General features: G+C 51.1%; 1 protein-coding gene and 1 pseudogene across 1 annotated transcript in view; one reads left to right on the top strand and one right to left on the bottom strand.

Moving 5' to 3' along the window:
* Window positions 1-15,525, top strand: part of ZDHHC18 (zinc finger DHHC-type palmitoyltransferase 18) — a 29,347-nt gene extending 13,822 nt beyond the window's left edge. The window contains exons 3-8 of the mRNA XM_023219538.2: window positions 8,384-8,533; window positions 10,088-10,225; window positions 10,346-10,394; window positions 10,916-11,018; window positions 12,550-12,662; window positions 13,522-15,525. Of these exons, the coding sequence (XP_023075306.2) occupies window positions 8,384-8,533; window positions 10,088-10,225; window positions 10,346-10,394; window positions 10,916-11,018; window positions 12,550-12,662; window positions 13,522-13,639 (671 nt within the window). The 3' untranslated portion in view covers window positions 13,640-15,525. The remainder of the gene's footprint in view (window positions 1-8,383; window positions 8,534-10,087; window positions 10,226-10,345; window positions 10,395-10,915; window positions 11,019-12,549; window positions 12,663-13,521) is intronic.
* LOC111547643 lies at window positions 5,490-5,836 on the bottom strand (annotated as a pseudogene).
* Window positions 15,526-16,183: the final 658 nt, after the last annotated feature.

The following is a 16,183-nucleotide window of genomic DNA, read 5'->3' as shown; positions in this document are numbered from 1 at the left end:
AGACCAGCCTGGCCAACCTGGTGAAACCTCATCTATACTAAAAATACAAAAATTAGCTGAGCATGGTGGCGCATGCCTGTAATCCCAGCTACTTGGGAGGCTGAGGCAGGAGAATCGCTTGAACCCAGGAGGCAGAGATTGCTGTGAGCTGAGATCACGCCACTGCTTTCTAGCCTGGGTGACAGAGCAAGACTCCATCTCAAAAAAAAAAAAAAAGAACGTGTAAGGAAATCCTGTAAGTCAGTAAGAAAATCACACAACTGAATACAAATATGGACAAAAGACTTAAGTAGGCATCTCATAAAAGAGGCTGTCCAAACAGCCAATAAACACATGAAAAGGTGCTTATATTCATTAGTCATCCAGGAAATGCAAATTAAAACTACAATATGCTACTATGACACATGCACTAGAATGGCTAAAATGAAAAAAAATAAAACATACCAAGTGTTGGCAAAAAAATAGAGCAAGTACAAATCTCATATGACCGCTTTGGACAACTGTTTGGCAACAGCTACCTAAGCTGAACATATGCACGCCCAGAAAACCTGCTCCCAGGCATCTACCCGACAGCAACGTGCATGAGATAATGTACTCTGAAAGACATGCACAAAGATGTTCACAGCAATGATTCTCATAATAGACAAACTCTGGAACTACCCAAATGCCCCACTAGTGGAATGAATGTTTTCAAAAAGTAGTATATTCACACAATGGAATTCTATATAGCAATGAGAATTGAACCATCGTCAACTACACACAATAATATTAATGAATCTCATAAACATTGTCTGGCCGGGTGCAGTGGCTCATGCCTATAATCCCAGCACTTTGGGAGGCTGAGGAGGGCAGATCATTTGAGGTCAGGAGTTCGAGACCAACCTGGCCAACATGGTGAAACCCCCCTCTCTACTAAAAATACAATAATTAGCCAGGCACAATGGTGTGCACCTGTAATCCCAGCTACTCGGGAGACTGAGGTAGGAGAATTGCTTGAACCCAGGAGGTGGAGGTTGCATTGAGCTAAAATCACGCCATTGCACTCCAGTCTGGGTGACAGAGTGAGACTCCATCTCGAAAAAATAAAACAAAACGAAACTAACCGTGTAAAGTGAGGAAATCAGACATACAATACAAAATGTTCAAAAATAGGCAAAAGTAATCCACGGTGTTAGAAATTAGGATTGTGGTTAGTCTTGGAGAGTGATTGGAAGGGGGCATGAGGGGGCTCCTAGGATGCCAGTCATATACTGTTTCTTGATCTGATTACATGTGTGCATTCAGTTTGTGGACATTCATCTGACAGAACACTTGCAACTTTTATACTTTTTTTTTTTTTGGGGGGATGGAATCTTGCTCTGTTGCCCAGGCTGGAGTGCAGTGGCATGATCTTGACTCACTGCAATCTCTGCCTCCCAGGTTCAAGCAATTCTCCTGCCTCAGCCTCCTGAGTAGCTAGGATTACAGGCATGTGCCACTACACCAGCTAATTTTTGTATTTTTGGTAGAAATGTGGTTTCACCGCGTTGGCCAGGCTGGTCTCAAACTCCTGATCTGAAGTCATCCACTCACCTCGGCTTCCCAAAATGCTAGTATTACAGGCATGAGCCACTGCACACAGTCACAACTTGTGTACTTTTGGTAAGCCCATTATACTTCCATAAAAAATAAGAAAGAAAGAAAAAAAGACGCTGGGTGCGGTGGCTCATGCCTGTAATCCCAGCACTTTGGGAGGCTGAGATGGGAAGATCACCTGAGGTCAAGAGTTTGAGACCAGCCTGGCCAACATGGAGAAACTCCATCTCTACTAAAAATATAAAGATTAGCTGGGCGTGGTGGCACATGCCTATAATCCCAGCTACTCGGGAGGCTTAGGCAGGAGAATCGCTTGAACTCAGGAGGTGGAGGTTGCGGATGCAGTGAACTGAGAAGTCACCGTTGCACTCCAACCTGGGCGAAACTCTGTCTCAAAAAAAAGAAGGAAAAGAAAAGAAAAAAGCAAGAAAGATGAAAAGAAAGAAAGATTTAAGTAAGTTATTTAGGTCCTGTCCCGTTATATCGGCAGAACAGGACTCTAACCCAGGTGTGTCATATGCAAAGCCCAAAACTCCACCCATTGAGCCTCTGGGTACCCCAGGGCACAGAGGACCTGAACAGTGGTTCCTTCCAGAAAGAAGTCTGAGGCTCCTGGGGCAGCCTGTACCCCCAGCCCTACACCATGTACCCTGTCATTGCTTCCATTGCATTGTTTGCCAGATAATGTCTCCAGTTTGGCCATTTGCCTCCAATGATTATTTACTGAGTGCCTGCCAATGTGCCAGGCACAATTCTAGGCACTTGGCATATATTAGCGAAGCAAACATGCTCCAGTCTCACATTTTCAACTACCAAATAAACCTTTGTTAGGCTGTTTCATCACCACCTTGACTACAGCATGTTTAAAATGCAACTAAGCATCTGAGCATTTCTTCCCTAAAATGGGCAGCGTGAAAAAGGGTTGGGGATTTAGAGGCCAATGGTCACACTCTGAAACCTGGTTTTGTCATTGACTGGTAGTGTGTAAGGCTGAAGTCAAATGAACTTCTCTGAGCCTCAGTTTTCTCATCTGTAAAACAGGAATAACAGGTAGAATAGTTAATGAATCTAGCTCCACTTCTGCCCAGCTGGGTTTCTCCTGCTAATATCATTTGCTAAAAAATCATATAAGCGCTTTGTGCCTCAGTTTCCCTAATCACTGAAATAGAAACAATAGTAACTCCCCTTCACAGGGTTGTTGTGAGGATTAAATTAATCAATATATGTGAAATGGCACAAAGCAAATGGTTAGCAAGTGTGAGCTATTATTAGCTCACAGGGTCAAGCATAGTGGCTCATGCCTGTAATCCCAGCACTTTGGGAGGCTGAGGCAGGAAGACTGCTTGAAGCCAGGAGTTTGAGACCTGCCTGGGCAATAAAGGGGGACCCTTTCTCTCTCTCTTTTTTTTTTTTTTGGAGATGGAGTCTCGCTTTGTTGCCCAGGCTGGATTGCAGTGGCGCAATCTTGGCTCACTGCAACCTCCACCTCTAGGGTCCAAGCAATTCTTTGCCTCAGCCTCCCGAGTAGCTGGGATTACAGGTGCCCACCACCATGCCTGGCTAATCTTTTGTATTTTTAGTAGAGACAGGGTTTCACCATGTTGGCCAGGCTGGTCTTGAACTCCTGACCTCATGATCCACCCACCTCGGCCTCCCAAAGTGCTGGGATTACAGGGGTGAGCCACTGCGCCTGGCTCAGTTTCTTTATCCGTAAAATGGGAGATGGGTCAAGTCACACCTTCATAGGATTGTGGTAAGGGCTGAATGAGATGCTTCCACAGCCCTGAGCACAGTACTAGCTTCCCAGGAGCCCCTGACATTGCTCCTGACCAACTGTTCATGCCATGACGCTCCAGGATGCAGAACGCCCAGCAGCTCTTTCCAAAGCTGGTGATACTACTCCAAACCAAACCCCTAATCCTGTCCCACAGGCCCCAGAGTCCCAGCTTATGGCTCCCCACTCACCGCTTCCTTCCTGACTTGGATATAGGCTTTGGAGTCAGAAAGACATACAGGTATAAATCTCGGTCCAATCACTTACTAGCTGAGTGAGGTGGGTCAAGTCACTCAACTTCTCTGTGCCATCACCTGCTAAATAAATAAAATGGAAGGCCAAGCATGGTGGCTCACGCCTGTAATCCCAGCACGTTGGGAGGCTGAAGCAGGAGGACTGCTTGAGGCCAGGAGTTTGAGACCAGCCTGGGCAACATAGTGTGAGACCCCATCTCTATAAAAATAATAATTTAAAAAAATTAGCTGTATGTGGGCTGGGCGTGGTGATTCACGCCTGTGATCACAACACTTTGGGAGGCCGAGGTGGGTGGATCACCTGTCTGAGGTCAGGAGTTCGAGACCAGCCTGGATAACATGGTGAAACCCCATCTTCAGTAAAATACAAAAAATTAGCTGGGTGTGGTGCGTGCCTGTAGTCCCAGCTACTAGGGAGGCTGAGGCAGGAGAATTGCTTGAACCCGGGAGGCGGAGGTTCAAGCCACTGCACTCCAGCCTGGTGACAGAGCAAGACTACGTCTCAAAAAAAAAAAAAAAAAAATTAGCCAGGTGTGGTGGTGGGCACCTGTAATCCCAGCTACTCAGGAGGCTGATGCAGGAGAATCACTTGAACCTGGGAGGCAGAGGTTGCAGTGAGCTGAGATCACACCATTACACTCCAGCCCGGGCGACAAGAGCGAAACTCTGTCCCTCCCTCCAAAAAAAATAGCTGTATGTGGCATGAACCTGTAATTCTAGCTACATGGGAGACTGAGGCAGGAAGTCAAGGTGGTGATGAAACAACCTAACAAGAGATAGCTACAGTTGAAGGGAAAGTTTAGGAGTTCAAGGTTGCAGTGAGGTATGACCACATCACTGCATTCCAGCCTGGGTGACAGAGCGAGGCTGTGTCTCTAAAAAAAATTTAAAAATTAAAATAAAAAGGCCGGATGTGGTGGCTCACCCCCTGTAATCCCAGAACTTTGGGAGGCTGAGGCAGGCGGATTACCTGAGGTCAGGAGCTCGAGACCAGCCTGGCCAACATGGTGAAACCCCATCTCTACTAAAAATACAAAAATTAGCCGGGCGTGTTGGCAGGTGCCTATAGTCCCAGCTACTCAGGAGGCTGAGGCAGGAAGAATCACTTGAACCTGGGAGGTGGAGGTTGAAGTGATCTGAAATCGTGCCACTGCACTCCAGCCTGGGTGACAGAGCAAGACTGTCTCAAAAAAAATAAAATAAAATGGAACATCATTGAGTCCACCTCAGAAGGCTGCTGGAAGGATTAGGTGAGAATTCACCAAGTGGCTGTAGCAAAGTGGCTAGCACTTGACAAGGGCTTAACAAATATCAGCCATTAGTATGACTGTTGTTTCCACAAAACACAGCATTCCAAACAAACAATGGAGTTATGAAGAAAACTTCAGAACACAGCCTGTCTGTGAGTGAAGGACAGCCACAGACCTCTCCAGCACTGAGAGAAGTTACTGGAATCCTTAGTGGAATCCCACAGGTCTTCCTCATGGGAGAGGGGAACCCAAGCCTCCCCCAAGGACAGGGAGGGAACTGCTAAGCATGTTCTGGCCTCCATCAGCCAGGCTTCTTTCTCTCCAGCACTCTGCAAATGAAGCTTTGTACTCCGGCTTCCTGAGGCTGCCAGGAGCCAGGGGAGGCAGAGCGCTGTGTCATGCTGGAGCAAGGGTCTGCCTGGTGCTAAATCAAAGTCACCAGAGTTGGGGCAAAGGAGGCTCTGCAGGGGCTGCATCCTGCATGGGGGAAGACAAGCAGCTCTCCCACTGCTGATTATTTCATAATATTCAGTCTTCCAATCCACGAATACGTTATATCTCTGCATTTTTTTCCTCTTAAATTTTTTTTTTTTTTTTAAACCAGAACATGTATTGCATGACTAATCGTAGACATTCTTAAGATGAACTGGATGCTGCAACAGCTGGCCTCTTGGGTTAGCTGTTGTTCCTTCACGGAATCCATGCCTGAATCTGCGGTATACAATTTTCAGGTGCCTCATTCGACCAGTTCCGGTGGTATTTCTTCTTTTAGCCTTGGCACTCCAGTTATACTTTCTCTTGTGCTTGGCAGGGTAGCCACATTTGCCACAGGTCGACTTCTGAAGGTGGTAGGCCTTAGAGCCACAGCGGTGGCACAATGTGTGCGTCTTATTGCGACACTTTCCAAACGATGACGTTCCCTTCGTCATCTCGCTTCTGCAGCCGAGACCAGAGAGCCCTCTTAAATTTCTTATTATGAAAATTTCAAACATACAGAAAAGCAGGAAGGATTATAGTACAACTAATTCTGTACATTCATCATCTAGATTGAATAGTTGTTGATAGTGTGTCTTATTTGCATATATATGTGTGTGTGTGTGTATATATAAAATAACAAAAATTAGCTGGGTATGATGGCATGTGCCTATAGTGCCAGCTACTAAGGACGCTGAGGTGGAAGGATCATTTGAGCCCAGGAGTTCCGGGCTGCAGTGAGTGTGAGCCAGGATCGCTCCACTGCACTCTAGCCAGGGTGACAGAATGAGACCCTGTCTCTAAAAACAAACAAAAATTAGGGAACAGTTGGCCGATTTGCTCTTCTCAAACTATTTCATAGTAAATTATAGACATCATAGATACTTTACCCATAAATATTTCAACATATATCTTAAAAGTCTAAGGATAGTCTCCTATATAATCACAATTCCATTATCATACCTAAGAAAATTAATTGTTCCCTAATTTTTTTTTTCTTTTTTTTTTTTGAGACGGAGTCTCCCACTGTTGCCTAGACTGGAGTGCAGTGGCACGATCTCGGCTCACTGTAAGCTCCGCCTCCCGGGTTCAAGTGATTCTCCTGCCTCAGCCTCCTGAGTAGTTGTAACTACAGGCGCCCGCCACCACATCCGGCTAATTTTTTGTATTTTTAGTAGAGACAGAGTTTCACTGTGTTGAGCAGGATGGTCTCAATCTCCTGACCTCATGATCCGCCTGCCTCAGCCTCCCAAAGTGCTGGGATTACAGGTGTGAGCCACCGCACCTGGCCAATCATTCCCTAATTTTTGTTTGTTTTTAGAGACAGGGTCTCATGCTCTCACCCTAGCTAGAGTGCAGTGAAGCGATCCTGGCTCACGCTCACTGCATCCTGGAACTCCTGGGCTCAAATGATCCTTCCATCTCAGCATCCTTCGTAGCTGGGACTATAGGCACATGCCATCATACCCAGCTAATTTTTGTTATTTTTTATAGAGATGGAGTCTTCCTATTTGCCCAGGCTAGTCTTAAACTCCTGCGCTCAAGCAATCCTCCCATCTTGGCCTCCCAAGGTGCTGGGACTACAGGCATGAGCCACTGCATTCGGCCTGTTTCCTAGCTTTTTTTTTTTTTTTGAGACGGAGTCTAGCTCTGTCTCCCAGGCTGGAGTGCAGTGGCGTGATCTCAGCTCCCTGCAAGCTCCACCTCCCAGGTTCATAACATTCTCCTGCCTCAGCCTCCCGAGTAGCTGGGACTACAGGCACCCGCCACTACGCTCGGCTAATTTTTTTGTGTGTGCTTTTAGTAGAGATGGGGGTTTCACCATAGCCAGGATGGTCTCGATCTCCTGACCTCATGATCTGTCCGCCTTGGCCTCCCAAAGCGCTGGGAGTACAGGCATGAGCCACCATGCCCAGCCCTAGTTTTTAATCTATAGTCAGATTTCCACAGTTGCCCTCCAAATGTCTTTCATTGCTTTGTTTTGTTTTGTTTTCAAAATAAGAGCCATGATGTATTGCATTTCTTTATGTCTCTTAAATCTCTTTTAATTTAGAATCATCTCCTCTCTGCCTCTCTCTCTCTCTCCCTTTTTTTTTTTTTTTTTTTAAGACAGGTTTTGGCTTTGTTGCCCAGGCTGGAGTGCCGTGGTGTGATCTTGACTCACTGCAGCCTTGACCCTCTGGGCTCAAGTGATCCTCATGCCTCAGCCTCCCAAAGTGCTGGGATTACAGGCGTGAGCTACTGCACCTGACCTCCTCTCTCTTTTTATAAATGACATTTGCTTTTGTTAGAGATCAGGCCAGCAGTCTTGTAGATGTCTCATGTTCTAGATCTGACTTTTTCCTCATTGTGTTACTCACTTTGTTCCTCCATCTCCTGAACTCCCTGTAAACTGGAACATAGGTCTAGGCTTGATGAGATGCAGATAAACCTCGCTGGCCAGGCACGGTGCCTCACTCCTATAATCCTGGCTGTTTGGGAAGCCGAGGTGGGCAGATCACCTGAGGTCAGGAGTTCGAGACCAGCCTGGCCAACGTGGTGAAACTCTGTCTCTACTAAAAATACAAAAGTTAGCTGGGCATGGTAGCACACTCCTGTAATCCCAGCTACTTGGGAGGCTGAGGCATGAGAGTCGCTTGAACCTGTGAGGTGGAGGTTGCAGTGAGCCGAGATCACGCCATTGTACTTCAGTCTGGGCAACAGCGTGAGACTTTGTCTCAAAAAAAACAAAAAACAAAAAGAAAACCTCACTAAGCTTTCTGGGGGTCTCCTTCTCTGACAGCCCTTCTTAGAGTGGGTAAGGCCGGCAGGTGTATGAACAAGTATGTAAAGTTTTAGCATAGCACCTGGTATAGAGGCAGTCTCAGTACATGGTGGCAGCTCCTAATACTTGTCCCTGCCTTAGGCCAGACATTTTACTCCAATGTTTGTTCCTGGGAACCTGTTACCCTGAGGATTCTCCTGGACTGGCCAGGCAGCAGTAGCTTTCCCCTGCTGGGGATCTGGGCCCTGGGCTGCCTTGGCCATTCCCCATCTTTCTCTCCTCCTGCCCTCAGACAACACAGGCAGTTCTACATACCGGCCGCCCCCTCGGACCCGGGAGGTGCTGATCAATGGGCAGATGGTGAAGCTGAAGTACTGCTTCACCTGCAAGATGTTTCGGCCACCCCGAACCTCACACTGCAGTGTCTGTGACAACTGTGTGGGTGAGTAGGAGGCGGCAGGGAGGGACGCAGGGATTCCTGAGAGAGACTGAGTCCTGGGGGTGGGAGGACGTCACGCATGGGGATGGTGCGGGCAGGGTCTGAAATACCCAGGGCTGGGCAGGGGGACTGGTTCACCCAGATTTGCCCTGACTCAGGAGGGCCCAGGGGAGGGGCCCTCAGCTTCACCAGGAGTGTTTTGGCTTCAGCTCAGGATTGGTGGATTCCTTCCCCCAGCTCGGAGGTGCGGGGCAGACAGAGGGGCCTTGAACCCTTCTCCCAAGCTTCAGCCCGGTCCTCAGGAGGTCAAAGCTCCCAGGAAACAGACTGAAATAATAACATTCCAGATGTGTTTGAGCCAGAAAGAATGATTTCCTGTCCAGTGGGCCAGGGCACCAGCTGTACTGAAAGACTTTGATCTGATTCCCAGGGTTGAGAGGGACAAGCATCTGGGAACAGAGGCGTTTAAGCTGATGAGGTGCAGAGGATGTCACCACTGGAAACGGCTCCTGACCCTACAGCTGCCTGCAGTGGTTGTTTTGTCCCCTCTCCCTGCCCTCCAGAGGCTGTGTAGTTCTGATGGGCACCAAGGGTGGTCCCCTGGAAGGGTGCTGTAAGGGACACACTGCGTGAGAGGGCCCAGGTGAGCTGAGCCACAGTGACTGTGCACAGTTCCCGGGGCAGTGAGCTCATCATGCCAGCTCAGTACTCCCTGAGCAAGAGAACAGCAGGGAGCACCCCATGACGGCATGCAGCCAAGGGGGTGACTCAGTAGGCACCATTCATCGCCGAGGAGCTGCCCCGCCCACCCCCTGCAAAGGGCGCTGGCCTTGGCATGAGGCCTGCAACGGGCTTGTGACCCACATTCCCACAGGGACTTCCTTTACCAGAGTCTGGGTGTGCCTCCACCCCCGGGGACAGTGTGAGCTCAGCCCTTTGACCTGGCCTGTGATGCTGGCTGGCTGTGAACCACATTGCAGCCCAGCCCCTCCCTGGGCCGCTAGTCCTAGAGCAGGGGACAGGGGTTATTGACTGTTAGCATGTGGTTGGGATGGTAGACCAGGTGACAAGTACTTTTGTGAGTCTTTGTGCCGGCACTGCTCCGGATCCTGGGGAGTCAGCATGGTGTGAGACCAGCACAGCCCCCCTCGCCCATGGAGCTCACAGTCAAGTAGGGCTGATTGGCCAATCCAGTAATTATAAATAAGCATAAAAGCACACATGTGCAGAGGGCCACAAAAGAGAAATGAGGAGCAGATAACAGGGACCCCCCCACCTAGTCTTGGATTGGAAGAGACTTTCTTAAGAAGGTGGTTTTGCAGCTGAGACATGAAGGAGAAGTTCCAGTTAACCAGGTAAAGAGACAGGAGAGAGTGTATCAGGCAGTGGGAACTGGTACACAAAGGACCAGAGGCAGGTGCGTCCAAGGCCTGGGAGCCAGCTGGTGCTGCGAGAGTGAACGGAGTAGGAAAACACCAGCCATGGTTGAGGCTGCCAAATACCTGTGCTGGCTGCAGGCCAGCCCATACTAACCCGTCGCCCCTTGCCCTTGTCCAGAACGATTTGACCATCACTGCCCCTGGGTGGGCAACTGTGTGGGGAGACGGAACTATCGCTTCTTCTACGCGTTTATTCTCTCCCTCTCATTCCTGACGGCCTTCATCTTCGCCTGCGTGGTCACCCACCTGACGTTGCGTGAGTTGGGGGTGAGGGCAGCGGGGGAGTGGAAGGGGCCAGCCAGCAAGCTCAGGGGTCAGCAAGCTTCAGCAGTCACTGTCCCTCTGAGCTTGTCCTCTCCTGTTTCTTTCTCCCCAGGTGCTCAGGGAAGCAACTTCCTCTCCACTCTGAAGGAGACACCAGCAAGATATCCTTTGTCAGCTAGAGGACACTCCAGTGGGAACTGAGATCCCTTCACTGGGTGGGTCCCATGCCTCATCCTCTAATCAGAGGGGAACAGCATACAGTTCACATGTGTCCTCTAGAATCCAGTGTACCAGCTCCTCTGTTCACACCCAGGCAAGAGCTGATTCTAAATGGGGCATTGTGGGGCCGGGGGGTCCCATCTTCAGGGGCCTGGAAGAGAGTATGTCCCTTAAGATGCCAAGCTCCCTGGACCGTGTCATGCCTGAGGCTCTTTATGATTGGAACCCTCAGTTTTGTCTGCCGTCTGTCACTCTCACCTTGTCTGGCTCTTGAGTGGGGTCCTGACCCTTCCGTGGGGCCCAGGAGGTGATCCTGCTAAGAAGTAGGGACTGGGCCACAGGAAGGCTCCAAAACTTCTCAGCTCTCTGGGGAAACAGCTTCATGGAAGGATAGGTGAGACAGACCAGGTGTGGCTGGGAGGCTCCCCACCCTCCACCCATTTAGGTCCTTAACTGCCCTCACCGTGCTGGAGTTGGTCATCTGCTTCTTCTCCATCTGGTCCATTCTGGGCCTCTCAGGGTTTCACACGTACCTCGTCGCCTCCAACCTGACTACTAATGAAGACGTGAGTAAATCTGGAGCCACCCCTCATTCTAGGGCAGCGCCCTCAGGAGGAGGCAGGGTTGAGGGAGCCTGAGGCAGCCAAGTGCAGTCCTGACTCAGGGACTACTGGGAAAACGCCTGTTAAGCAGCCAGATGCCTCCCAGTCCTCTCAGCTTGGCCCTGGTGGGTCCGATGCAGGCTTCTGAGACCTCCACATGCTTCGTTCCCTCAGTACAGGCTCTCAAGGCCCCAGGTTGCTTTTCTCCACAGCCCCGCAGGAGGCAGTGCTCATACCACAACACACATGATGTTTGGCTGGCACATGACCGCTTACGGAATTCTTTCAGTTCCTCTCATCTCTTTGGGTCCTTTTGCCAAGCCTGAGGCAGAAAGGACAGGGATGCTTTTTCCCCATTCGATGACTGAGAGACGTGTCCCCTGTCTGGGAGGTCACACAGCTGGGAGGGGACAGAGCCAAGGTCGATGCCCAGTCAGGTGCTCTCCCTCTTCCACACTCCCCTGTCAGCAGCAAAGCCGTGACTGTTCTCAGGGTGTCACTGGCCTGTCCTGGCTGCCCCTCTCAATATGCACACCTGGGGGAGACGGGACAGGCCAGTGGGCTCCACTGACCCTCCCTACCTGGCACCCTGCGGACTGCCATCAACAAGCATGTTTGATGTGCCCAGCCCTGGGCCAGAGCTGACTTCCCCTCGCCATCCTCCAAACACTAAAAAGCAAATGAGAGCATCTGTTTCAGGGCCCACCATCAACCCATCCTCCAACAGAAAATACATTCCTAGACCTCATCCTCTCATTCAGGGAAACAAAACTTAACACACATGACAGGGCGTTGTGTGCTTGGTGATGGGTGAGAACAGAAATGCCATCAGCCAGCATCTCCCTCTGTAGCTTCTTGGGTGCCAGTTCTGCAGCACATTACCAGAGGTTAAAGAGAAAGGAGTGTGTGACCAAATAAGTGTAGAAAGCTGTAGGTATGTAGAGCTCTAGCTCTAGGTAATACCTCTAGGTCAAGGTATTGTTTATTGCTAAACTCCCCAGTGCCTTCCATAGTTTGGCTTCACAGAGCTAGAAAATCTGGCAAGGATTAATCTAATGCCCCGGCAATGCCATCTGAGAATTAGTATTATTTTCCCTATTTTCCACATGATGACTCAGGCTCAGCAAAGTGGTGATCTGTCCAGGTAGCATAGCCAGTGAGTAGCAGGGCTGGGGCTCACAGGCAGGTCAGCCCTCGCCCTGTGCCCCTGCACTACCCTCCTTCAGAAGCGGCTGGCCGGAGAAGGGAGGAGTCATCCGAAATGTTTCCTCTGGTGCTTCTCTTGGGCTCTGCTCTGTTATCTCCTCTTTGGGGCCTCCTGATCTCTGCCAGGGGTCCCCCACATCCTCATTGAATGGCCCACATGAAAGACATGTCCCCTTCTCTAACCAGAATTGGTTTTGGAATTGACCAGCTGTCCCCAACCTCTAGAGCTCCCTCCTAGAAAAGTGAAGCAAAAGGAGGCACTTGACCCAGGCCTCCTTCCTGCTTGCAGATCAAAGGCTCGTGGTCCAGCAAGAGGGGCGGTGAGGCCTCTGTCAACCCCTACAGCCATAAAAGTATTATCACCAACTGCTGCGCTGTGCTGTGTGGCCCCCTACCTCCCAGGTAAGCAAGTGGGGTGCAGAAGAGGGTAACAGGGCCAGGCCTGGCCAGTGATTAAAGTGTTCCTGGATATCAGCCGACCTCCCCCTATACCCTAGATGCCCTCCATCCGCCACCCTCTGGAGGGCATTTGTCATGTGAAGGAATTCCATGGAGAACTGTTATTTAATCATGTGCTCATTGTAGAAAAAAAAATTAAGTACAAAGCGTAAAACAGAAGAGCACTGGATATGACATGTAATCCTGCTCCCCCGGGATAACCACCATGACTATTTCAGCCACGCTTGAATGACACTGCCTTCCAGTTGCCCGCTGCACGGACTGGGTGGCGACTCCATCCTCTCCTGGCAGTAGGAACCCTGGGGACTCAGCCCTGCTGGGATGGTCCCTGTTCATCCCGACACCAGGGGGCACCAGAGAGCTCCAGAACGGGGATTAAATTGCTGTAGGCACTGCCAGGACAAGTCATTCCCACGTAGTCATGTCCCCTACCCCACCCAGTATCCCTGTCACCCAGCCTGCCTAGAGGGGAAAGGAACGCAGGAATCTCATAGTCACCAAATACCTGTTCATCCTTACTTTCTCCCGTCACCTGCAGCCTGGCTTCTTGGCAGCCAGACAGGTGGGCCAGTTGGAGTTAATAGTAAATAAATTCTGTGGCTAAAAGCCAGGTGGCCAGAGGGCAGAGAGAGGCCTGCCAGAGGTAAGGGTCTTGGGCCCCCAGATGGGGAGCAGCTGTCCTTTCCTCAGCCTTTCTTGGCCTGGGCCTTTCCTTGGCTGAGATAGACTCTGCTGTCCAGCCGCTGGCCTGGAGCCTCAGTGTCGGACAGAGCCCTCATGTGTCCCCCTTGTGTTTTGGAAGCCTGATTGACCGGAGGGGATTTGTGCAGTCCGACACCGTGTTGCCCTCACCCATCAGAAGCGATGACCCAGCCTGCAGAGCCAAGCCTGACGCCAGCATGGTAGGAGGCCACCCCTGACCATGGCTCAGTACTTGCCACCTGCTGGCCTGTCTGCCCCTCCGCACTCACCTGCCGGGACCCTCCCTGTTTCATCCAAGGGAAGCAGAACTGCCAAAGACTCAAGTCTTTTCATATTTATTTCCCACCCTGCGTGGCTTTCCCTGAACTGTTCCGTGGCTGTGCCCTCTGCTCCCCAAACCCAGGTTCCCACAGCCTTGGGCCCTAGGTCCCCCCAGCTGATCAGTGCCAGGAGAGACCAGAGCCTCTGGAGGCCACCCAGGGGATGACACCAAGTCCTTGCCTGTGCCAGGCGAGCCCTGTGTGAGTGAGGCTGTGAACTGAGCGCGAGGCCTCCCAGGTGGGAGAACTGCTTGGGCCTTGCTGAGCCAAGGTCCTCAAGGTGAAGCAGGACTGAGGAGTGGCCAGCTCTGGACAGAGGGCTGTGGAGAGGAAGCCTCTATGGGCTACTTTGGTCTGTGGGCTCCTTCATTCTCTTGGTGATAATTGCTCTTTCTTCTTTGGGATTTTTGGTGGGGTTTTTTCCCCCTTTTTTAATGGAGTTGGCCGATAGGATAGAGCTGGGGTTCCAGTAGAGAAGGCAGGGTTGGTGGTGGCTGGGGGCAGCCTGTATCAGACCAAGGTAAATTACCCAGCCAGGCACGCACAGCCTCAGCTCCTGTGCAGTTCCTGGGCAGCACAGTGGAAGTGGGAGCCTGGTCCTTCCCCTGCCCGTGGAGAGCTCTTTAAGGGATCCCAGCCTGCCCCTCCACCTCTCTCCCAAGCCAGGTCCGGGCATGAGTGGGTTATGCTCATGCTGGCAATACTTGAAACGGGTTTATTAATGCTGGGTATTTTGCACAATTTTATAGACCTCTTTTCTACATAGTCTTTTTTAAATGGAAGGAGAAAAAGTCAGCCACATTACTGTCTGTGTAGTGCCAGGTGAAGGGTTATCAGAAGGCTGGTTCGTTTTAATAAGTTTATTCCAAGAGACCTTCTGACTGGAATGAGTGAGAGTGTGTGTGCATGTGTGTGTGTGCGTGTGTGCCCTGTATGAATGTGGCTGGCTCCCATAGCCCCTGGGCTGCCCCCTGCCCCATCCCCCTTGAGTGTCAGAAGCACTCTGAGCCAAGGGAACAGGGGGCACGTGCACTGGTCACGAGAAAACCCTGGGCTCCCACTGGGGCTCAGCCCAGCCTCCTATCTTTCCTTCTTCTGTGGACTTCAGACAGCCAGTGTCTGCAGACTCTGCCACTCTACCCCCAGCCCTACCCTCCAGCCCCCAGGTGAGGCTTCTAGCTGGGACCTGCCCAGACAGGCTGAGCCTGGGCGTGGTGGGTTGGGGTGATGGCTCTGGGGAGTGGCTGCCATCCTACAAGCCACACCCCCTCCTCTGAGCTCTGAATGTGGGACCCAGTGCCAGGAGCCGGAAGACAAGGTGTTTCTGCCAAGCAGGGACCTCCATCCAGAGAAAAGGAAGGAAGGTGCAGGGTGGGCCAAGAGGCAAGTGAAGGTTGGCCTAAGTCTGGGCCGGAAACTCAGAGGATGTTTCTCCTCTGCTGGGAGCTATAGTTTCTTATCAAAATAGATATTGTCCCACCATCCCCCTCCTTGGCTCTTAAAGTGGGCTGAAGCCCTTGGAAAGTGACATAGGAAGTCCCCAGATCTTGCCCTTCTCACTCCAGAGGCTAGTGGTCACAGACAGCTGGGAATGGCAGCCACAGAGGGTCCCGTCTGGGAGAAACGGCTTCATTCACCCCAACCTCAGGGCCCTGGGCCATCACTGCAGTGGCCCTGGGAGTTGAGGAAGAAGCTGGCTAGAGGAGGGGGCTCCCACCTACCTTTTATTTAAGCCAGTATTCTTTGTTCCTGCCTGTAATAAAACTTTAGTTTATAAGAGTTGATTTGCTTTGGTTTGGTTTTTGTTTGCGTTTCCTTTGCTGAGGCCCCAGCTGGCAGCCGTCTGTTCTTTCGGACAAAGTTGGTTCTTTCCTGGGGAGACTGTGAGAAGGCAGGCAGCCCAGTGAACTGGCTACATTTTCCCTCACCTGGCTGGAGCTCTGTCCGCCGGAGGCAGAGCAGAGAGGGCTGTGGCTGAGCCCCCATGGGCACGTGAAAAGAGGCCACCCTGTCCCCTCTTTGTCCCCTCCACCTTCCCCTGCCTCAGGGGCTTGGAGACCCCCAAATTCTTCTTCCCTACTGCCTTTCCACTCCAATCCCCAGTGAGTGCTCAGCTAAGAAAACGTTTGAGACGGTAGATTCCAGTTTGAGAGCTGGAGCTTCCCTGGCCACCACCTCCAACCTGAGCAGCAGGGCCCAGCCAGACACCTCTTAACACTGGCCCACCTCTCTGGTATCTCCCTCAGGAGGACACCTGTCAGGATTTTGCCATCTCCTGCACAGCCTGAGGGGAGCTAACAGGTCTCTTTGCAGAGGGTTAGCTGGTAAGACCGTTTCTCCCCTGTCGGCCAGCACTGCCCGCTCCCCTCACACACCATCTCATCTTCATCGCATGCCTCGCCAACCCCATGGAGCCCGTCCATCTGTCTGGTGTGTGGTGCG

This window comes from Piliocolobus tephrosceles, chromosome 1 (genome assembly GCF_002776525.5).
Source record: "Piliocolobus tephrosceles isolate RC106 chromosome 1, ASM277652v3, whole genome shotgun sequence".
In the NCBI taxonomy this organism is placed as follows: domain Eukaryota; kingdom Metazoa; phylum Chordata; class Mammalia; order Primates; family Cercopithecidae; genus Piliocolobus; species Piliocolobus tephrosceles.
The sequence above is the reverse complement of the archived record's forward strand: the minus strand, read 5'-3'. Positions and strand labels throughout refer to the sequence as shown.